The 24,112-nt window shown below is 44.2% G+C and overlaps 1 protein-coding gene across 2 annotated transcripts in view; it reads left to right on the top strand.

Annotated features, from left to right (window-relative positions):
- The window catches only part of DNAH12 (dynein axonemal heavy chain 12), a 182,171-nt gene that overhangs the window by 101,047 nt on the left and 57,012 nt on the right, over positions 1 to 24,112 (top strand). The window contains exons 45-53 of one of the 2 annotated variants that reach the window (XM_020968975.2): positions 3,858 to 4,052; positions 4,774 to 4,907; positions 6,434 to 6,596; positions 9,886 to 9,966; positions 11,594 to 11,770; positions 12,653 to 12,784; positions 14,902 to 14,991; positions 18,015 to 18,155; positions 21,988 to 22,229. In XM_020968975.2, the coding sequence (XP_020824634.1) occupies positions 3,858 to 4,052; positions 4,774 to 4,907; positions 6,434 to 6,596; positions 9,886 to 9,966; positions 11,594 to 11,770; positions 12,653 to 12,784; positions 14,902 to 14,991; positions 18,015 to 18,155; positions 21,988 to 22,229 (1,355 nt within the window). Of the gene's footprint in view, positions 1 to 3,857; positions 4,053 to 4,773; positions 4,908 to 6,433; positions 6,597 to 7,388; positions 7,733 to 9,885; positions 9,967 to 11,593; positions 11,771 to 12,652; positions 12,785 to 14,901; positions 14,992 to 18,014; positions 18,156 to 21,987; positions 22,230 to 24,112 lie in introns of those variants that run through there. The other variant, XM_020968988.2, reaches the window with a different exon arrangement.

The raw sequence follows: 24,112 nt of genomic DNA, 5'->3' as shown, positions 1-24,112 counted from the left end.
AACAAATGGAACCTAGATCAAGCTCTACTCTAAGACACGATACTAAGCCTGACATTTTGTTTGTGATAGAAAATTCATCTCATTTCTTTAACCTTGTTTATTAGGTCTTATGAGTGGGAAAAGATCTATTTCAGTTATTTTATGGTTATATGGACAGGAGAAAAGGTAAGTGTTGAAATCTCCTAGACCAGTTTAGGGCGGGGGTGTCAAAAATGTGGCCTGTGGGCTGCATGTGGCCCACAGCATTCTCATGTGGGCCAAACCAGATTTAAATGTATTCAGGACATAAATAAGTAAAAATACAATAAAACATGGATAACATTACATTTCTAAGCGAAGTCATAGGCAGTCTGCAGGGATCCTTTTGTACAGATTAGTGGCACCCTTTCTATTAGAGTTTGACACCCATGGCCCGTGGTGCATGTTGGCTTTCACTGGTGCCTGGCAAAGGGCTGGACTCAGGTCCCTAAGGTCCTTTATCTACATCTGGGCTCCTTTGATCCTATGATATCATCATAAACTAATACTGGAGAACTGCAAGTATTGCTCTGATGGAATGAATACCATCCTTCAAAGTGGCCCCAACAATTCATGTGGGATGCTGGCTTCCACTGAGCTCCTGTTCTGATCTAAATGAGATGGTATCAGTCAGTGAACAAGCATTGATTAAACACCTACTGTGTGCCAGAGGCTGCCTTAGGCTTTGGGGATAACAAGACAAAAGTGAAAGCTCCTGCCTTCAAGGAGCTTATATTCTGTCATAGGAAGTAGCAGGTCACACACAGCACAGAATCTGGGAGAAGGAAGGACCTTGGCCACCATCATCTCATCCAACCCATACCTGAAAGGAACACCCACATGACGTACTTGACAAGCAGTCTGCCAGCCTCTTCTCAAAGGCTTTCAAGAAGAGCGGACTCGCTGTGTCTCAGGGCCTTCCATCATCCCATCTGCTTTCCTCTGCAGATGCTCTAGCTAATCCATCCTTTCTTAAACTGTGGTGCCCAGAATGGAATGAGGGCTGATGAGTACAGGGGACAGAGGGGCCGTCTCCTCTCTGTTCCTACAAACTCTCGATAAAAATATGCAAATACATGCCAAATATAGAGAAGGGACATACAGGGTGATATAGCTAGCAAAGGTCTCAGGGGTAGGGGCTGAGCTTTGAGTTACAGCTTTGTGTTAACCTTGGCCAGCCCCTGGATCATTCCCCAGATGTCTGAGATTAAGAGTAGAAAGTAACGAGTAATCACAGGGAACAGTGAGCTCATGGTCCCAGTGAGACTCTGCCTACTTTTGCGGATGTGAAGTAGAGCATGGGGGGCTTCTAGGTGGCACATGTGAGAACCACATAAAACCCATCTAGAATGTATCTCCTTTCTGCTCCTGTAACACCTGTGGTTGCTATTGGATTAATAATTTATAAAACTATGAAATGGAGGTAGGCATGCCTGGTTCTTTGGGTACTTTCTGGGAAAGACCACAATGGCAGGGGAAAGTGAGGCTGCAATCACACTTTAATTAGGCTCAGAGAATGTAGGGTCACAGAAGATACAGAGGCAAGCATTGAAAAGGATGCAAAGGCACATGGCGTGGGGATGTGGGGTGAGGTGGTAGAACAAGGAAGGGAGTGATGGGAAAGAGGATGAGGAAGGGCAGAATCACAGAGAGTCACTCACATAACCATGCATTAGAGTTGGGAACACTCAGCAACATGGACCCTTTGGAGACGGAAGGAGGGAAGGAGTTTGGGGTCTCCTTTTTACAGGGCTTTTTGGGGGAACAGACTCTTATCTGTGCCAACCTTGGGATTAGCTCATTAACATATCCAAGTCATTTCAAATTTGTCGGTTAAGTTTTAAAATTAACATGTCCACATCATCTCAGAATTATCAGCACCATTTGTGATCTGCTGGTCTTCTGGAATTTGTCTGAGATATACATGTCACAGGACCAGAAGGCCCTGATGGTAGCATCTGGATGAGTACCCTGATTCAGCATATATTACCAAGATGTGATTTTTGGTTAATATATGTTGTAATTTGTAAATTATGCTCCTTTGATCTTTGGGACGGTTTGTGTGGGACTTCTAGGTTTCCCTTGCACTCTTACTTTTTGCTATTGTCCCTTTATGATGGCTACTTACTATACTGACTAGGAGTGGGGGAGAAGGTAATCAGGGGTCCAGAACAAGATAGAGTTTTAACATCCTGGTGTTCAATTCATGTAGGATGTGCCTATATGGAGAAATCTGATTTGGTCGTAAATTGAGGCAGACGTCAGACATGGTGAATGTGGTTTCCCTGCTGAAAAGCATTCTGGTATTCTGCATGCAGGCCAGTGCCAAAAAGGAAGTGGAAGGGGGGCAGCCTCCAGCCAGAGAGGATGCAAAAGTGCAGAATAATTAGATGAGCTGATTGACAGGTTTAAATTCAGCAAGTTTTTTAAAATAGTTACTGTGTGAAGCAGCCCAGAGTCTCAAAGACCAGAATTCATTTCTCGCCTCTTGATATCTGCTTGATGGTGCTCTGATTGTCAGGATGCGAAGGTGCGGAGAGGGTGCTGACCTTTGTGGGTGGGGGGAGTTTTTCATCCACAAGCTCCTGATGCCACTGAAATTGCAGGTCCAGGTCTTCTCCCCAGCCTATTCTGTGCTAGGCACCAGGACTGCCAAGGGAGAGCCTCGTAATGGGTCTTTAGGCAAGTTAGACTTAAGTGAATTGTCTTCAGATGATTTTGTTGTGGGTGAATTGAACAAGTAAAAGAGAAATTCAATTTGGGCATGTTGGAAATTCCTCTTCTATTTTATCTTCTATATTTATTGACCATTGTTAGTGTGTTGGGCACCAATGGAAACAAAAAATAGATTTGCTTTTCTTTGTCTACTCATTGCTCAGCAACATGCCTGGCATGTAGCATGACTGATGCATAGAATCATGGGATTAGAAATTACATTGAGAGCTAAGACCATAAGCAGGCCGCATCTCTGAGGTAAACGTAGAGAATGTCCAATTTCTGAGGATGTTTAGAGAAAGAATGATGAAAATGTTCCTTGAACACAGATTTCAACTTTTAATAATCCTTTCCATTCTGTGCCCAAAGGACTATAAAATTCTGCATACCCTTTGACCCAACAATAGTACTTCTAGGTCTGTATTCAAAATGATCATATAAATGGGAAAAGGACCCACATGTACAAAAATATTGATAGCAGCTCTTTTTGTGTGGCAAAGAATTGGAAGTTGAGAGGATGCCCATCCATTGGGGAATGGCTGAAGAAGTTGTGGTATATGAATGTAATGGAATACTATTGTGCTGTAAGAAATGATGAGCAGGCAGACTTCAGAAAAACCTGGACTTACATGAACTGATGCTGAGTGAAATGAGCAGAACCAGGAGAACGTACACAGTAACAGCCGCATTGTGTGATGACTGACTTTGAGAGACTTGGCTCTTCTCAGCAGTGCAAGGGATCTAAGACAGCTCCAAAAGACTCATTATGGAAAATGCTACCCACATCCAGAGAAAGGACTATGGCGTCTGAATGCATATGGAAGGATAGTAATTGCTCTTCTTTTCTTGTTTTGCTTTATTGCTTCATTCTCATGGTTCCTCTCATCAGTTCTAATTCTTTACATCATGACTAATGGGAAAATATGCTTAATGTGAATGGTTAAGTAGAGCCTGTATCAGATTGCACACTGTCTTGGGGAGGAAGGAGGAGAGGGAGGGGGAGAAAATTTAAAACTCAAAATTTTATGAAAGTGAATATTGAAAACTAAAAATAAATGAATTAGTTATTAAAAAATTAATCCTTTCCATTTTCAGTGACCGTATCGTCTTCTTCCGCTCCTTAGGGTGTTCGTCCGGCAGCCCAGGCTGGCATCAAACATGGCGAGCTCAGTCCCTTGGCCCTGTTTGCCTTCTTTGTGAATCAATGTCGAGACAACCTCCATGTCGTTGTCGCCTTCAGTCCCATTGGTGATGCTTTTCGCAATCGCCTGAGGCAGTTCCCGTCCCTCATCAATTGCTGCACCATCGACTGGTTCCAGGTTTGTTCCAAATGGGTTTTGTTTCATTTGTGCAACAGACTTAGGATTTTGTCATTGTTGGTCATTGACCTTTCGGCATTTCCCTCTTCTAGAACTCAAGTCTCAGAAACATTGAATTGAGCTAGGTCTCATTCTGTTAGATTCCATTGCTGTGATTTGTACCAGGAGGGCTGGTTAATAGCAGTTCATTCATTCAGCGAGCATTTATTGAATACCTCTGTTGACACAAAGAGCAAACCAAAATAGTCTCTGCTCTCAAGGGGGTTGGGAGAGGGATAGGATGTTTATACAGAGAAATATTTTGAAGCAAATTATTTTGTATTTTCTGTGTCCAAGGATCCCCCCAAAGAGTATAAATTAGCTTGTGTTAGCTTATCTCTGTCCATGTCATATCTCCCCAGAGGAATGTAGGCTCCTTGATAGGAGATGCTGTCATTTTTGCCTCTGTATCCCTAGTGCCTAGCCTGGCGCCTGGCATATGGTAGACGTAAATGCTTTTTGATTGATTGATACTTCTATATGTACGTCATTTCTTCGTGGTCACAGCGTGAGCTCCTAGAGGTCCAGGACTGTCTCATTTCTGTCTTTGTGTCTCCAGAGCCCAGCACATAGTAAGTGCTCAGTAAATGACTTGCTAAAGTGAACAGCCTTAGACATTGGTGCCTTCCAATAGTAAAAGAATAGAAATGTTTGCATTTCATATGATGACTTTCTTTCTCAGCCGTGGCCTGACGACGCCTTGGAACGTGTGGCCGTTAAATTCTTGGAGACCCTGGAGCTCACCAAAAACGAGAGACTAGAAGTGGTTCCCATCTGTAAACACTTTCACACGTCCATTATGGATCTCTCAGCAAGGTTCATTAATGTCTTTGGAAAAATGACAGTCATTCTTTGTTTCGAATGTTTCACCTTTGAAAGGTTGAGGAATTCTCTGTGTGTGTGTGTGTGTGTGTGTGTGTGTGTGTGTGTGTGTGTTTTACTTTGTTAAAATCTTTTTAGGATCTTGATTACTATTTTTAAAATGGTGACCCTCTTGTGTTGGTGTCCTTTGGGAAATCAAGGAAATGAAAAAAAAGCTCATCCTGCTTGAAGTCCAACCGCTTCTCAGAGTGGGTGTCCCACATCCAGCCTGTTTATGTGGGGTGGAAACTAGAAGGCTGGACTATGAGTTTTTAGTCCATATTTTTGCCTTGAGAAATCATCATTTTTCTGTGATGTCATGTATATCATATGTCATCAGAGGCATGTCCCTTGTTACTTCTCCCAGAGCCAGACTTGTAGGCTCAACAATCCAGACCTAGGAAAGACCTGACCGGCCAGCGAGTCAAACCCTTGTGTTTTCCTGATGGAGAAACTCAAGTAACTTGCCCCAGGTCACACAAGAGCAGGGATTTGAACCCAGATCCTTTGACTTCAGAACCAATGCTCTTTCTGCTGTACAAGGCTGCTTCTTATTTATCTTCCTTGAACCTCAGTCTCCTCATCTGTAAAGAGGGGTCATAATTCCTGAAGTCTCTACCTCATTGGGCTGGCATGAGACTCAAATGAGATAGGAGATGTACAACAATTCTGTAGTGACTAATGATGATGAGGATGGTTGAATGTCTGATTGTGGATGACCCAGTGACTGTATGGGGTCTGGTTGGTTAAAAAGATCCTTTGAGCAGTACCTGGCACCTAACAGGTGCTAAATCAATGTTTATTGACTGATTATTGACTTTTGAAGCCAATGCTGATAATACCCATATTAAGGTTTATGACCGTGTTGTTTTCTGCTAGAATCAGCTTGTGCCCTTTTCCCTGGCACAGGGAGGTAGGTTTACTGCTGTGACCTCTTGTCAATCATGTATCTCACATTATATTCCCCTTGAGCCGGCTGACATGGGCAACTGCAAAAGTGTCTAGGCTTAGAGAAAACTACCCAAAGCCATTTCATTTGTTTTCCATTGCAAACTCATGACACACATCCTCTTACGTCTGTACATGCATACATCGAATGGGCATCATTTGAAACCCCATTATGTTGATATATTTAGAATTTCAGAAAATAGACATTTTCTACAATTAGAAAATGAAAATTCGCCTTTTAATACTTTACATTTTCCTCCTAAATTTAGTGGTCCCCCTCCAATTACTTTGAATCTTTTGCATCTACTTTTATGTGTCCCATGTTATTTCAGTTGACAGAATGTAAGTGGCTTGAGCAAAGAGTGTTTAATTTTTGTTTTTGCATCTTTGGCACGTAGCACAATGTTTGGCACACAGAAAGTGCTTAATAAATGCTTTTTGAATGACTTATCAATGCCCAACATGTAGCATTTTCTCTCTTGCTTTGTGAAGCCCAGTAAGTCCAACTGGCATGTTATCTACCCTTATTTTAGGTTCTTGCAAGACTTGGGACGACATAACTATGTGACTCCTACATCTTACCTGGAGTTGATTGCAGCATTCCGGCAGCTTTTGACTCAGAAGCGCCAGGCCGTCATGAAATCCAAATTCAGATACACCAATGGGCTTGACAAATTAGATTTTGCTGAATCCCAGGTAAAATCACTGACTTCTTAAGAATGGCACTGGGGGATAGGGAGGAGGGGGGGACCATAACAAGAAGACCGTTAACACTTTCTGATGTTATTTCATTACCATATACAAGGTATATGTGGATGGCCATCTGATGTAAAGATATATCTGGTTTGCATATGGCATGGATAGATATCTGGTCTGGGTTCTGGCTCACCCTGTCTCTAAGGGAGACTGTGATTTTTGCCTTTGTGAAGAGCAATGGGAAGGCTCACATCACTGCTAGAAGCTTGTGGGGATGGAGTAGGCAGGATCCAGGAGCATGTGATTGGGCTATCTCTCCCTAACTCCCATCTCTGAAAGGCTTATTGGGCTAAAATCACATTCATCCACCATTCTTTAAACAGTGGTAGTCTAGGGGTATGACATTTTGGGGGCTGGAATAAATCACACTTTCCCTGATTGTTTTCAGGGGTGGGGTTATACTTAGCCTCTAATTGCCTGCATACCTTCCTCTCACTAAACTCTGGGTATGCAGAAGATCATCCCCACTAGTATTCCTCGTCATCCAAGTAAAGAGTAAAAGAAATTGGGGGACTTCTACAGAGTAGAATAAAGAAATCAAGAATAAAGGGGCTCTTTGGCTGGGAATCCGATAAGATCACCCCTCAGCCAGAGCGAGGGAGGGGGATCTCACTCAGCAGAGCCCACTCTTAGCACTTTCCAGGCTTTTAAGGGCTGAGAATCCAGGGACACACAGGCAGCTGGCTGCCTACATGTTGGTGGCTTCAGGGAGGTCTCTCGTATGCTATTCAGAAAGCCCGGGTTGCTTTTCTTGAAGTCTTCCAACCCTCCAACGTCCCATCTACCTCGTGCGTCCTGTCTGTGGAACCACAACTTTGCAGTCTCTCAGCCAGCCAGCAATCGCGTGTCCCTCCAGCGTTCACAAGGCCGTCCTTCAGAAGAACTGCCCCAGATTTGGGAGGAAGTGGGGCTACTTATGCCTGAAAAATAGAAGCAAGAAGAACTTCTTTGGTCTCGTCAAGAATCTTTTCAGTGGCTTTTGGGTATTCCATTGGTACCTCTTGTAGTTTGCCGTGTGTAACCAGCTTATACAGGCAGATGGATTTATGAAACCATTAAAAATGAATTAACGATCATTTATTAAGTTCCTGCTATGTGCCAGGCCCTGGGAATGTGAATTTTTTTTAAAAGTCCCTGTGGGGGAGGGGTGAATAGTAAGTACATGGATAATTAAATACAAAGTAGATGCAAAATAATCGGGAGCAATTTTGGAGGAAGAGTACCAGTAGCTTTGGAGGATTGTTTAGGAAGTGGTGCTTGAGCTGAACTTTGAAGAAAACTCAGAATTTTGAGAGATGTAGTGAGCAGGCAGAGCGTTCTAGAAATGGTGGATCAGCTGCAATACTTGGGATTGTGGGGTCATTGCTAATATGTTAAGGGCTAATGAAATTGCAGCTGGCTTTGGGGTTCTTTTTCAGAGGGCACGATTTGACCCATGCTACATCTGAGTCTGTTTAAGAAAGGACAACATTATGATAGGTTTCTCCTTTATTTATTTTGAAGAGAAATTCCTTTAGTATCTAAGTAGTTGGTTTCTTAAAAAAATTCTCCTTGGGGCAGCTAGGTGGTGCAGTGGATAGAGTACTGGCCCTGAAGTCAGGAGGACCTGAGTTCAAATCCAGCCTCAGACCAAACACTTGATACTAGCTGTGTGACCCTGGGCAAGTCACTTAACCCCAATTGCCTTGTGAAAAAAAAAATTTCTCCTTATATAATGTAGTATTTTATTTTTAAATTTATTTACTTTCTAAATATTTTTATGTATTTTTCACATTCATTAAAAATATTTTTTGACATCTAACTTTTCTCCCTCCCCCACCCATTGAGAAGGCAAGCAATGCGCTATTGATTAGACATATGAAGTCATGCAAAACATATTTCCATGTTAGCCATGTGGCAAAAAAAAAAAGGGATTTTGATTTTTAAAAAATTTTTAAAATTTTTTAAAAAATTAATTTATTTTGATTTATCAACAATCACTTCCATATGCTTTTGAGTTGAAAATTTTTCTCCCCCTTCCTCCCCCCCACCCTCCCCAAGACGGCGCACAGTCTGATATAGGCTTTACATTTACATACCCATTAAACATATTTTCACATTAGTGAAGTTGTGAGTAAAAATTAAAACCAATAGGAGGAACCATCAGAAAGATGAAACAAAACTCAACAGAAGGTAAAAATAAGCGATAGCGACTCGACTTCCGTAGTTCTTTCTTTGGATGTGGACAGTGTTTTCCATCCCAAGGCCTCTGCAGATGTCTTAGAGATTTTGATTTTTGAATATTTTAGTCTTTTGAGCCTGATGCACTCTTTTTCATTTGACCTCTTAACGTTTGCTAAAATATGGGTTTAAGTTTTTTGTTGTTTGAATGTTATCAAGAGAACAAACACTCTCAAGCAATCGGTCATCAATTGTCAATCATTTGTTATGTGCCTGCAATGTCCCAAACACAGTAAAGCAGTCTCTGCCCTCAGGGAGCTTATATTCCATCGGTGGATGCAGCATGTACATATAAAACTAGCTATCATACTTGATATGTAAAAGATTTAAAAAAAGATAAGAAACCTAAAGCCTCTTTGTAAATGCAAGCTGGTTATACAGCTGTAGTATTTGATATTTGCTAAGTACCTGTTAGAAGTAGCCCCTGCCCTCAATGAGCTTATAGTTAGCTTAAACGAATAGTAGAACCATGGAGGTGGAAGAGGACTCATGGGACCTGTTTTTGTGTTTTAGTTGCTATGCTGTCTGCCTCCAGAGAGAGAAGTGATATTGTCAGAATACAGACTGAAGCATGCCATTTTCCTTCCTTCCTTCCTTCCTTCCTTCCTTCCTTCCTTCCTTCCTTCCTTCCTTCCTTCCTTCCTTCCTTCCTTCCTTCCTTCCTTCCTTCCTTCCTTCCTTCCTTCCTTCCTTCCTTCCTTCCTTCCTTCCTTCCTTCCTTGTCTTCTTGTGCACGATGACTAATATGGAAATGTTTTACGTGATTGCACATGTATGTAGCCTATATCTGATTGCTTACTGTCCTGGGGGGGAGGGGAGTAAGGGACAGAATTAGGAACTCAAAAGTTAAAAATTGTTTTAATATATAATTGGGAAAATATTATATATATGTATATACATACATACACACACACAGTGGAAAAAAAAACACGTCTGAGTTGCTCTGCCCTCTATTTGAGGCCTGCTTCTAATGCAGTCCAGATCATGTTATGGCATCATGTGCGTTTAGGTCGGTGAGATGAAGCTAGAACTGGTTCAGCTGCAGCCCAGACTGGAGGAGGCCAAAGTGGAGAATGCCAACATGATGAAGGTAACGCGCCTCTTGCATTTTCGGGGTGTGGCAGGTATGGCTGACGTCCCTAGTTTGTAGAACTTGAATTGCAAATTAGCGATTTCATCTTCATCCAGTTTGAGCGTAAATCCCAAGTTCTTGCTATCATGGAAGAATGAGGTAGAAATAAAACGACGTAGTAAGTGCTTACTCCATGCCAAGCACTGGTGATAGAAATAGAAAAAGATGGCAGCCTCTGTTCTCGAGGAGCTCATACTCTGACTGGGGGAGGCCTCATATATAGGGGGGCTCGGTGGCAGCGTTGGTAGAGAGGCCTAGAGGTCCTATGGGAGTGTGGTAAGACTCAGGAGAACTTTTAGTTGTGTCTGACTCTTCGTGACCCCTTTTAGAGTTTTCTTGGCAAAGATACTGGAGTGGCTTGCCATTTCCTTCTCCAGCTCATTTTCAGATGTGGAAACTGAGGCACGTGGGGTTAAGTGACTTGCCCAAGCTCACACAGCTAGTCAGTGTCTGAGGTTAGATTTGAGCTCAGGAAGAGGAGTCTTCGTTGCTCCAGGCCCAGCACCTATGCGCTATGGCGCCACCTAGCTGCCCCAGTCCTTAGTAGTGCTAAGTAAGAGGTTGTCTGCCCCACAGGGCAGGGAGCCTCCAGGGTGCTGGCTCGCCATCACTGGAAAGGGGAGTGGGTCTTTGGGTCAAAGTAGAATTGGGAGTCTCAGAGCCAGGCACCTTCCCACTTATTTCTTCCTGTTTTGTGGCTAGCCTCCCAGGCCTCCCCTCTGGGGTAGCTTTTGCTTTTTTGTCTTGTTTTAAATAAATAAATTTCATTGCAATGAATCCTAGGAGCCTCTGGTCTGCTCCCAAGCCTGTCATTCTTGGTGCCAATCCTCTCAATCAGTTAAGTAGAAAGCTACAGAAGAAGGGCTGGGACTGAGAGCACAGAGAGCATGGAGGTTTTGGTGCTGCTGAAAGAGTGAATGGGCTTGTGCTTTCATAAGGTCATATTATGGGGGGAGATGAAGGGGGGAAGCGTGGAACAGCAGAGAGAGAGCTGGCCTCGGGGTCACAGAGACCTGGCTCCATGTCCTGCCTCTGACACTTAGTGGCCCTGGGCAGGTCACTTCCCCCGGCAGTGCCCAGGCAGCTCTTGAGACTCTGCCATCTCAGAGAAGGGGCTGACCTTCTTTGGAGGAGGGAGTTTCCTTTCCAGAAGTTCACCGCTGTAATCCCAGGCTCGGTGAAAAGAAAAGTCAGTATCAATATTGATTCTGGGTCTGAATTTCAAAGTGGTTAGGGAGACAGCCAGCCATGCTTGCAGCCGGGAAGGTACAGGTTCAAATCTTACCCAATACTAACTCTCAGTCTCAGTTTCTCCAGACAGAAAATGGACATAACCATAGTGCCTGCCTCTATAGTTGTCATGGGGGGTAAAATAAGGTGTTTGTAAAATGGGCTGCAAACCTTAAAGCCTTATATGACGGTATTATTTTTAATTAAACGACAGAACTCCTAAGAAAAAGGTTTAGCCACCACAGCTCTTCTCACTGTATGAGAGCTCACGTTTCTAGGTTTTCGAGGCAAAGATGAAGCCTCTTGAGGCTTCTTGGCTTGGGTGCCCAGACTGAGGTTTGCTGGCTGCTTTCAGGTGATCGAGGCCGAGTCTGCCCAGGTGGAAGCGAAAAGCAGGTTTGTGAAAATAGACGAGGAGCTGGCTACTGGGAAGGCCGAGGAAGCCCAGGCCCTTAAAAACGAGTGTGAGAGTGACCTCGCCGAGGCCATCCCCGCCTTGGAAGCTGCCCTCTCTGCGCTGGACACGCTGAAGGCAAGTGGCGCCATGGCGGACTGATGTGAATCCCGAGGGTGACCATCCTGATGGTAACTGGTGTTTGTAAGGAATGTTATGGTTTGTCCTCTGGTCCTCCCAACAGCCCAGGGCGGGTTAGCCCCATTTTACAGGTGAAGAGCCTCAGGGGTCACCCAGTTCAACCCCCTTATTTTAGAGAGAAGGGAAGTGACTTTCCCACGGTCACACAGGCCAGATGCCCCGCTCCAAAGGCAGCCCCCCTCTCGCTTCACCGTACTGCCTCCCCACAGCCGCTTGTGTGTAGGGCTGGGGCTGAGGGCATTCAGCAATCTTTCTCCTAGATCCAGATCCAGAGAAAGATGCACTTCCCTATGGGAGTTACTGCCCCAGAGCCAGTGATTCCTCCTGATGCAGGGGTAGAGCGACTTCCTTGTGTGGTCCTGGAAGAAATCCCCAGAAATCCAGAGCTGGGCTCAGTCAGTGTTGGCCTAAGCAGTCTCTGGGCAAAATCCTCCTTTGCTTAGTCTTTCTTCCCTGAAGGAATTATGCTTTTGTCAGTGTAAAGAACTCTCCCCCAGTCCAGTCCCAGAGAGCAGCCGGAGGCACCGAGGTTAAGTGACTTGCCCTGGGTCACACCGTCAGTCCATGTTAGGGGTGGGATTTGATCCCGGGCCTTCCTTCTTGATTCCAGGGCCAGGGCTCCGTGCATTCCATCACTCTCTAATTCCGGAATTTTCCCCTAATCACAATATAGCAAACCACACGCTTATAATTTTGAGTCAAACACAATCCTTTTTTTCGTTGTTGCTGTTTATCTTAAAGTCCCGAATGACATTTTTTAGGTTTCTCTTGTAGGTGTAACCGATGTTTGAAGATGTCTCTGTTTTCTTTTCCATTCAGCCTGCTGACATCACTATTGTGAAATCCATGAAAAATCCTCCATCTGGAGTCAAGCTTGTAATGGCTGCTATTTGTGTCATGAAGGACATCAAACCGGAGAAAATCACAGATCCCGCAGGAACTGGGGGCAAGGTAAAGGTGGGGGACGGACTTGACGTCTGCATTCAAGATAAGCTACATAGATTTGCAGCAAGGGTAAATGGGTCAGGAGATGGACTTGGCCTCCGGGGGCATCCAGTCAGTCTTTTCTCCAGCAGAGAGGAGTACCGGACCACGGGATGTGAATGATAGCTTGGAGGGCACCAGAGAGTGTTCCAAGGAGGGAGGCCAGAGTGGAGATGGGCACTGAGTTCCTGCCATTTGAGGACTGGATGAAAAGAGCTGGGGATGTTTAGTCTGGAGAAAGGAAAGGGGAATTGAGGCCTTTCTCCTAGAATTTGAAGGTCTCTTTTGTGGAGGAGGGATTAGCTTGGGTTTGCTTGGCCCCAGAGGGCAGAACCAGGAGCCACAGGGGGGAGTTTTAGGTTTGAAGCCAGGAAAAGCATCCTACCAGAGCATTGCAAGGGCAGGATTGACTGCCTGGGGAGGTCATGGGCTCTCCCTCATTGGATGTGTCCAAGTGGAGTCTGGATGGCCACTTGTCAGGGACGAGGTCAAGGGGATTCTTGGTCAGGGTGAGTCAGGCCAAACACAAGTGTGGCTTGTACTCTACCCCCACTTCTTCTTGGAGGGCGGGGCCTGGCTCACTTTTGTCTTGGCACTTAGTAGGTGCTTAATGTTGTTGCTTAATAAATAGCTGTTGGTTGAAGACTTGAGTTTGAATCCTGCCTCAGACCCTTGCTAACTTTTTGGCCATGGGGCAAGTTATTTAACCTTCCTGGATCTCAGTTTCTTTTTCTTTTCTTTTCTTTTTTTCTTTTTTTTGGCAAAATGAAGGAATTAAATTGAATAACCTCTAACAATAAGATCCTGTGAGTCTCAGAATCTCTCCATAGTCCATCTCTTCGTGTCCTCTGAATTGTCAGAGGCAGGATCAGAGGATCCCAGCTTTAGAGCTTGAAGGGACCTCAGAGGCCATCCGTTCTAATATGCTCATTTGACGGAAGAGGGAAACTGAGGCCCAGAGATGGAAGTGATTGGCCCAAAGCCCCACAGGCAATAGGTATCAGGATTTGATCCCAGGTCCTTTGATTTCACATTCAGCACTCTGTCCATTAAACTCTGGTGTCTCCAATTCCAGGCCCAGTGTTCTGTGCACTGAGCTGCACTGTCCATAAGTGACTTGACCTGTGTCACACGGCTGGACGGTGCCAAAGACACGATTCTGTTGTTGGTCTTGGCACATGCTGCCTTTCCGAAGGACGCTGGGGTTGAGGCTCGTGCACTTTTGTGTAAATCCCTGGGAATATTTCTCTCCCCTGGGCTGGCTCCCCAGGTTGGTCTTCCTCAGCCTGCTGGGTTAGCACTGAGGCAAGATTGGAATCCAGATCTCTGTCCCCTCCAAGTCCAGAATTCTTCCACTTTCCCTTGACAGGCTTCAAGGCAGAGAATATCCCTGAGAGGAATGCTTGCTCGCTGACCTCCCTGCTGGGAAGTTTCAAATATGCTTCCCAAAAATCATAGCCTGGAATGATTTTTCCCCTTATTAACTTGAACTGGTTAGATTCTGGTTGAATTTTTAAGTCGTCACCAACAAACATCTTTGTGTTATTCAATATTGAGTTCCTAGCATTTATTAAGCACCTTCTATATGCCAAATGCTATGATAGGCTCTGTGCATATAGACACAAAAATACAACAGTCTCTGCCCTCAAGAAACTTAAATTCTATTGGGGAGACGCGTGTACACATGTGAGCAGACACAAAATGCATATGAAGTAAATACTAAGTAATTTGGGGGTGGCCCTAACCCCTGGGGTTCAGGAAAGGCCTTATGTAGGCGCTCTTACTGGAGCTGGGCTTTGGAGGAAGTTGGGGAGTCAGAGAGGTCAGGGCACTGTTCCAAGTGTGGCAGATAGTCTGAGTTTTCGATAACTTACAGAATTGAAGTCCATACGCTGAGGTTCCCAAGAAAATCCTCTTGAAGATGAACTGGTGTGTCCAGTTGAGATGCAAAGTTCTGATAGGTGTGAGAAGGGACAAATCATTTCTGGGTAGCTTTGGTGGGTTGGGGGTTCAAGGAGACATGGATGGGTAAATGGCTTTGTTTGGATGTTGAAATGATGTCTCTTCATCGATTTTTCTGACAGATCTTGGATTATTGGGGTCCCAGCAAAAAAGTCCTGGGAGACATGAATTTCTTAAGAGATCTGAAAGAATATGACAAGGACAACATTCCGGTAAGTAACCCTGTCTGTGTTTTCCTGTGCATGTGTCCATTTTCCTAGAAGTGTGTGAAATGCTGGAGATAACATGCAATAAAATGTGGAAAGAGAGCACTTCTTCCTGGATGACTTTGTATAATTATAGTAGAAACTCACTATGGTGATATCGATCTAGGTTTTAATACTGTATTAACTCCTCACCTCTCTGTACATGTCGAAGCCGTTTACCAATATCGCCATTGTGTGCTGTTGGCTTGAGAGCAAGGCAGTATAGAAAACACACTGACCGAAGTGTCATAAAAGCGTGTCTCAGAGGCCTTCAACTTCAGCCCTCTCATGTTACAGATGAGGAAACTGAGGCCCAGGAGATTAAGCGACTGGTCCCAAATCAGAGGGGGAATTTGAACAGGACATTTGGCTTCAAGTGCTGGCTTAGATATTTACCACCTGTGTGGCTTTGGGTGAGTCACTGAATCTCATGCCTTTCTCAGTTTCTTCATCTGTAAAATGGGTATGATAGTACTTTTGCCGGTCAAGTCAAACCCACAAGCCTTTACTAAGTGCCTACTATGGGCCAGGCACTGTGCTAGGCACCAGGGATACAAAGAAAGACAAACATAGTCCCTTCCCTCAAGGAGCTCACAATCGAATGGGGGAGAAGACATACATGAAAGATGGGTACAGGATAAGTTGGAGGTCATCTCGGAGGGAAGTCACCCAAAGTGGGAAGGATGGGGAGGCTGAGTCTTGAAGGCAGCTAGGGCAGCCAGGAAGCAGAGGTGAGGAGGAGCTTTCTGTGCATGGGAAGCAGAAAAAGCAGAGTTGTGTGGGAGGGCAGCACGGAGGCCCTGGATCGAGAGGATGCTTTGGAAGTCATATGTAAGACTGGAAAGGTAGGGAGGGACCGGCTGTGAAGAGCTTTAAGAGCCAAACGAAGGGTTTGCTATTTGATCCCAGAGGCCATAGGGAGCTGCTGGAATTTGCAGAAGTGGAGGAAGACACGGTCAGATCTGGGCTTTGATGACTGAGGCGGGAGGGGCTGGAATGAGGAGAGGCCTGGACATGGAGGCCCCACCCAGTGGGGGCGGTGGTGAGGACCGGAGCGGGGCAGGGTCAGAGGAGGGATTGTGAGGATCATGCTTTGCAGACCTGGCAGTGCTCCAGAGGTGTGGGTGGTGATGATGACGGACCTTTGCTGCTGACTTCCCGTGCCAACTCGCAGTCTTTGCATTTTTGTTCCAGTTTTCAGTCATTTGGTCCTGCTAATGTGTGTGTTTCTTGTTTCCATTTTCTGTTCCATTGGGAAGCCTTGCTTTTGGTTTTCTCTTGTATCTAAGACATCTCTTGCCTGTAGAGCTATGATAATATAAGGCCTGGTGTTTGGATCACAGATCGGATTTGGGTTTGGGTTGTGGGAGCATTAAAATGGAAATCATCTCTTAAAATGTTGACCGTTGGCTTTCAGGGCTGAGATGAAGCTTATAGATTTAGAGCCGTAAGGAGCCTTCAAGGTTATCTAGGCCACACCCTGTCACTTTACGGATGAAGAAACTGAGTCTCAGGGAGTTAGTGATTCACTCCAGGTCCCAGACGTAGTAAACGTCAGAGGCAGGAGATGACCTGAGGTCCTCTGATTCCAGGCCAGGGCTCTCTGTAACCCAACGCTTAGCACGGCGCCTACCACGCACAGAGTGGGTGCTTAGTAAATGTGTATTGATGGATTGATTGTACTCATACTGCCCCCTGTTGATCACGTGAGAACTTGCTATACAGAAACCTTTTCATTATATATGAAGTGATTTAAAAAATGATTTATTACAACTTTATATTAAACATAGGACAGCTAGGTGGTGCTGTAGCGGACAGAGTTCTGGGCTTGGAATTCCTCCTGAGTTCAAATCCAGTCTCAGACACTATACTAGCTGTGTGACTCTGGGCAAGTCACTTCACCTTGTTTGCCTCAGTTTCCTCATCTGTAAAATGAACTGGAAAAGAAAATGACAAATCACCCCAGTATCCCTGTCAAGGAAAAATCAAATGGGGTCATGGAGAATCAGACATGACTGAAATGACTGAATAAAAACAATATTAAATATCGATATAACTAAGCAAACTTATTTCACCTTTTTTTTTTTTTTACATTTAAATAAATGAATTTGAACAGGTCCAGCACTGGGACCGGGCTTGTGATTTTATTGGCACAGGGAGCTCTTAGATGAAGAAATTCCTTCTCTCATGCAGGTCGGCAGTTTCTCTGCAGCCTAAAGTCTTAGAAGACTCTAGAACCTTGAGGGGTTCAGTGACTTATCCAGGGTCACCTATCTAGTGTGTGTCAGTGGTAGGACTTGAATCCAGACCTTCATGACTTCACCATTGGCTCTCTGCTATGCCCCAATGTAATCTTTTAGTCCCTCCCTCTAAGTCTCCATCCAGATTCTTTGTCCATTCCCAGTTCACATTTCCTCTTACGTGGCCCCAGTTAGTGTATATGCCTTGATTATGGTCTTTTTTGGACCTTGTGTTGGGTAAATCCCTTGGGTAAGTCCCTTCCCTCTTGGCATTCTAGGCAGCAGTTTGAGACTATAGGCTGCAGAGAAGCTGCCGACCTGCATTGGTGGAAGGAGCTTCCTCACCTTCAGTCCCCACAGCCATCCCCATCCCTGTATCTATCGCTATCCCCATTACTTCATAAAGGCCTTCCCAAATTCTTTGTGGTCCTCATACTTGTCAGTCCTAATTGCGTTGCAGTTAATTACAGCACAATTAGCAGACAGCAGTGTGCTGTTCCCGTTACTAGACACCTAGATTGCTTCCAGTTTTCTTCAGTTACAAATAACACTGCTATGAAAGTCTTCGAGCAAATGGCTCTTCTGAATGATGTAATTTTTGGGCTCCAAGCACAGGATTTGGTTTGAAACTCTGACTGTATTTTATTGCTGCTTTGCTCTCCAAAAAGATTCTACAATTTTAGGCTATTATTTTTTCCATCCTCAAATTTTGTATTCATTAACTTTGAGGACTGACTACATGTCCTGTAGGTGTCTGTTATGCAGAAGATTCGAGGTGAATACCTAACAAACCCTGAGTTTGACCCTCCTAAAGTGGCCAAGGCGTCTTCTGCGGCTGAGGGTCTGTGCAAATGGATTATGGCTATGGAGGTCTATGACAGAGTTGCAAAGGTAATGTACGTGCTCACGGAAATAGTCTATGTGCTAAAAAGTTCCTAGAAGTTGAAATAAGCAGATACCTATGTGTGTGTATGAGTGTGTGTGTGTGTGTGTGTGTGTGTGTGTGTGTGTGTGTGTATAATATACACACACATATGTATACACATCCATGTTTGGCCAGACCCATGATTTCATAAGTGAATTCCCAGCATGGAAACACCCTTTGCCAATACAGATTGGCAATTTGTCTACAATTTTCTTCCATACTATAAAGTGTCATAAGAGAAGTATCAGTATAAATAGAATTTTGTTTCAGAGAATAAAAAAATTTGAGACTGTTGAACTCACTGGGCAAATCCTCAAATGCGTTCTGGGATTTGCCCAGAATTCTTGAATTCAATTCTGGGCTCAGCTCACCCCCGTCAGCCACATTTGCCAAAGATACATGGAGAGACGGACTGACCAATCAAGCAGTGATCAGGTACTGACCCGGTACCAGGCCCTGGGCTGGCCCTGGGAATACAAATACAAAGTAAGAACTAATCCCAGCTCTCCAGGGAGCTGTATTATAATGCAGAAGACAAGTGTTTATGGAAGCACGTATATACTACTTCTCCTATCTCTCCTTTGGGGCTGTGTTTATTTTTTTGTGAGATTTATATATATATATATATATATTTTAGTGAGGCAGTTGGGGTTAGGTGACTTGCCCACAGTCACACAGCTAGTGAGTGTTATGTGTCTGAGGCTGGATTTGAACTCAAATCCTCCTGACTCCAGGGCCAGTGCTCTATCCACTGTGCCACCTATGCTCCTGAGATTATGTATTTTAAGGACTCATGTTTGACCTTAACCTCTGCATGAGAGTCACTTAAGGATTCATTTTTTCCCCTCCTGAGCTGTGCTTCTTTAAATTTACGGATAATTAACAAAAAAGAAACCAGTGGGAACTTGCATTATCTATAACTTTTAGTTAATTGTGTGACTGTGTGGAGATAGAAAATAATCTTCAAAACCTCGTTTATACATTCTGATATTTTCATCAAGGGTGCCCTTGATACGTGGATAGACCATAGATTTTATGTGCTTGGCCTGGGCCTGAGGGTCCATCTGTATGAGGAACCCTTCAATGTGGCCCCTTCCTCCATGGCTTCTGATGGGCAGTTCATTGTCAAACAGTAATTTTGTGGAGTGGCCCGTGGGTGCTGAGAAACTTAGTCCCTGGTCATGGTTACATGACTAGGATGTGTCAGAGGCAGGACTGAGACCCAGCTCCTTCTGACTCAGACTGGCCGGTCACTCTTCATCCCCTCTGCCCTGCTGCGTCTCCTGACAGTTGTCACTTGGGTCAGTAGTTGCTGATGTCATCTCCCAGAATGTCCTCTGTTTTGGTAATCATGGTCCCCCCCACCATTCTTTTGGTGTCTTCCTTCTCTAACATAGCTGGAAAATGTAACTCCAGGAGGCTTTAGTGTTGTGTCTTCTAAGCCCGTAGGTCATCTGTGTGTACTCTGGTCTAGCAGTTCTGTCCATCGTCTTCGTCCTAGGTGCATTTTCTATCTCTGCACGTATCACACTGAGCAAAGATCCTGCAAATGTGACTGTTCGTGGTTATTGATTACAGAAAGGGCAGATCTGTCCCATTTTCCATGTGTTTGTTTACCTCCTTCACACTTTCAGTTGGTAAATTCTTTGGGGATGATCCGACCTCACCCAGATGCTTCCTTGCCACCCAAAGACTCTCTGGGATGCACACGGGACTGTCTGATGGGGCCCTTTTCCTCTTTTCTCATCTCATCCTCTTACTCAGTTTCCCACAGAGCTAAGGGGAACACCAAATACAATTGTCCCTCATCTTTATGTTTTTGCCTAAAGTCACAGCCTCAGCATAAACATCATACAATCCATTCAGCTTAAAATTGGCCAAGAAACTTAGTGAAAAGCTACATGGTACAGTGCTAGAGAAGGAAATGGCAAACTGCTCCAGTATCTTTGCCAGCAAAATCCCAAAAGGGGTCACGAAGGAGACAGACGTGACTGAAGAACACCTGAACAAGAAGAAGCTTGGTGCAGAGTAGGCGCTGGAGTCAGGACAGCTTGTGACCTTGGACCAATGACCTCTCCACTTTTTAGGCACTTCTCTTGGACTGTAAGTTGCAGATGAGGTTCTGATCTGGGTTGGTAGAGGGGCTGTCCACACTAATGTAATGAAACAACAGTTCCAGAGCAAAGAAAAAGCTCCCACTATACTCAGAGGTAGCAATCACCCTCCATCCCCACCCACTTTTCTGGCCATTTACAAGAGAAGAACCTCATTTCTCTGTGTATCCCAGAACTCTTTGGTTGCTTCATAGATGCTCGTACTCCTCATTTCTTTATAATCACCAAATATCCTGATTGATTCAAGTACACTTATTGCTGCAACCCTCTCCAAGGGATTTCTCCCCATCCTAAATTACTTTCTCATCCCAAAAACCAAACCAGTCAATAATAGGAAGAATAAGTTAGCATTTGTGTGACACTTGAATGCTTAAAAAGCACTTTACATATTTCTTCTTGTAATCCCACCTTTCCCTTATGAGTTGTTCAGTTCAGTCTTTGGATACCAACTCCTCTGGCCCTTCCCTGTCTCTTTCCAATCTGAGCCATCTCTTTCTACCCCTTCTCACCTTCCCCTTCCGTATTTCCATAACTGACTTCAGGCCCGTTGCATCATCGATCGCGAGCAAATCTATAAGTGAGCCCTCCCCTTGTAAGCCAGAGCCTCGGCCTGCCCCCAGTTTCTCGTCAAAGGCAGGAGATTGCACAGAAGGAATCAGCATCAGACTCATCACTTTTGTTTCTTAAATATAAGATATTGGACTTGCATTGTTTACTCTTTAAAACATTTTTTTTCACTGCAAACGTAGCCAGCACCAAATAAAGTGAGCATTTCCATATATGTAGTAGAACAGAAAAAGAGGACTGTGTGTGGAACAGTGAATGAACCTATTATGGACAGCTGGTTTTTCTTTTAAAACATAGTTGCTTTAGTGTAATGATTATCAAGTTCACCTAAAACGTGGAAAGTCCCTGGTTCAAAACCAGGCCAAAGCAAGCAGAAAATATGTTTGTGGGTCAGCTCCATGGCACAGTAGATAGAGTGGGCCTGGTGTCAGGAAGACCTGGGTTCAAATCTGGCCTCAGATGCTTACTAGCTGTGTGACCTTGGGCAAATCACTTAACCCTGTTTGCCTCAGTTTCCTCATTTGTGAAATGAACTGGAAAAGGAAATGGAAAACCATTTCAATATCTCTGCTGAGAAAACCCTAAATGAGGTCATGAAGAGTCAGACATGACTGAACAAAATCTTTTAAAACCACACTACTTATCTTTGATTCTTTCTGGTCTTCTTACTGATTTGAAAAATGGTTCAATGACTTTCTTTCTTTCTTTCTTTCTTTCTTTCTTTCTTTCTTTCTTTCTTTCTTTCTTTCTTTCTTTCTTTCTTCCTTTCTTTCTTTCCTTCCTTGTCCCTTTCCATCACCCCAATTTAAAAGAAAACAAGAAAAATGAAATTTTACAACAGACATGCAGCATCAAAACAAGTTCCCACAGTGTGTCCCAAAAAATGTGTCTCTTATTTTCCTTCCCATATTTTCTAAATTTTTTCCTTAAGATCCTTTTTTGCTGTCCTGAAATATCTCTTTTAAAATGTTTTTCCTGCTTAGTGGCATGAAACAATCCTATGTCATTGATTTGCCCAAAGGGTTAAGTTACGCACCATGTGAAGGTTTGTGAGTGTCTTGAATTTTGTGTATATGTTGCAAGTAACTAGAATTTTCACAGAATTGTTTCCACCTAGGTGGTTGCTCCCAAGAAAGCCCGTTTAGCTGAAGCCCAGAAGTCCCTGGGAGAGACGATGAATCTTTTGAATCAGAAGAGAGCAGAGCTGAAGGCTGTGGAGGATCGCCTGGCCAATTTACAACAGACCTTCCTTGAAAAGACCGAGGAAAAAGTCCGGCTGGAAGATCAGGTGGAGCTCTGTGCAAAGAAGTTGGAGAGAGCGTCCAAACTGATTGGTGGACTGGGTGGAGAAAAAACAAGGTCTGCAACAAAAATGCCAAGAATTCCAACCTTTCCACCATATTTGAGGCTCTTCTAGGACTGGGGCAATGGGGTAGAGTGCCTGGGTCCCTGGGGGTTGGAGCCTTCTGCTAATGGGGCCAAGCAAGCCTTTGGTCCTCACATAGATCAGTTATCTTGACCCTATCCATTGCTACCATCCACAAGATAGGCTTCAGCCCCCATCTCATTTATGACATTACAAATACGTGCCATTGGCCCCAGTAAAAATATCATAGCTAACATTTATAGAGGACTTTAATGTTTGGTAAAGGGTTAGGGTTAGGGTTAGGGTTAATGTAAAGACAATTGTTACCTTATTTGATCCCTCACAAAAGTCCTGTGAAGTAAGTTCTATTATTTTTCCATCTTAGAGATAAAACTGAGGCTGAGAAAGGGCAAATGACTCTTTAGGGTCACACAGCTCCTAAGTGTTTGAGGGGCAGCAGATAGAGCTCCAAGACTGGAGTCAGGAAGACCTGAGTTCAGGTCTGGTCTCAGACACTAGCTGTGTGACCTTGGGCAAGCCACTTAATCTCTGTCTCCCTCAGTTTCCTTATCTATAGTAGTGATAATAACAGTATCAGGGTTGTTGTGAGGATCAAATAAGATAATATTTGTAAAGCACTTAATGCAGTGCCTGGCTCATAGTAAGCGCTATATGAATGTTAGCTATTAGTATTTTAATAGGTAAGAATAAAATTCCAACACATTATCCACTGCCCACCTAGCTGCCTCTTTTCTCAAGAGAACCAGTCGGAGAGTTGACTTCATTTTAACACCATAATACTGATTCAGAATATACGTCCTATTGATTGTGGGTCAGTTCCATCATCTTCCTGAAGAAGAAGTATTCCTTGTGATGGTGGTCTCATTTTTCTAGAATAGGAGACTGAAGTCCCAATGCCAGAAACAAGCCAAAAATGAGACTCTTGTGAGCATCCCTTTCCCCACTGGCTTCCCCTCAAAACCCCTTGACCTCATCCCCCAGTCTCTTTTCCTTTACCGCATCCTCTGATGAAGAGATGGCCTTTTCCTGTCCAAGACTGACCCTTGTTGCTGAGCCTCTTCCTTCTTGTCTTCCCCAAGTGGTTGCCACTGTGATCATCCCCACCTTTCCTAACCTTCGATCTTTCCCAATCAGCTGGTTCTTTTTTTGTTGTTTGCAGGCACACCCTGGTCTCCCCATCCTCTAAACATCTTCACTGGATCCCCCATCCCCTTAAACGCTCCATTTTCCTCTTCCCTTTCTCAGCCAAACTCCTTAAAAAAATTATCTACTTCTGTTGTTTCTCCTTCTTTTCCTGTCACTCTTCTAAACTTTCCACAGTCTGGCTTCTGACTTCATCACTTACCCAAACTGACTTTCCAAAATCGTCAGTCAGTCAACAGAGCACTTATTAAGTGTTTGCTGTGTGCCAGGCATCGTGCTACATGATGGGAAATACAAAGAAAGGCAAAAAACAAAATACACAGTCCTGCCCTCCAGGGGCTCCCTCTTTAATGGCGGACACAGCTGCTATGCACAAACAAGGGTAAATGGGGTGGGCTGTGCCGGAACCACTTCAAACTGGCTTACAGGAAGGTGTGGTCATTGTTAATTTGTTAATTAGCAATTCTTAATTTTTCACTGTGAGCGTTTACACCTTGAAAATTGGCAACTGCCACAAATCAAGGCCTGATTTATTGTGGCTTTTTTAATTGTCTACCCATAAGAAAGTGATGTGGAAAATGTTAATAAACTTAAAACTTAGGTGTTTCTTGTAAACTCCCCCTTCCGCCAAATCTGGTGGTTAAGGCAGCACACCCCTGAGTGGAAGGTAGTGTCAGAGGGAAGGCACTAGTGGTGGTGGGGCCTTAGGGGG

Source organism: Phascolarctos cinereus, unplaced genomic scaffold (genome assembly GCF_003287225.1).
Source record: "Phascolarctos cinereus isolate Bilbo 61053 unplaced genomic scaffold, phaCin_HiC Scaffold_4;HRSCAF=312, whole genome shotgun sequence".
Taxonomy (NCBI): domain Eukaryota; kingdom Metazoa; phylum Chordata; class Mammalia; order Diprotodontia; family Phascolarctidae; genus Phascolarctos; species Phascolarctos cinereus.
The sequence above is the reverse complement of the archived record's forward strand: the minus strand, read 5'-3'. Positions and strand labels throughout refer to the sequence as shown.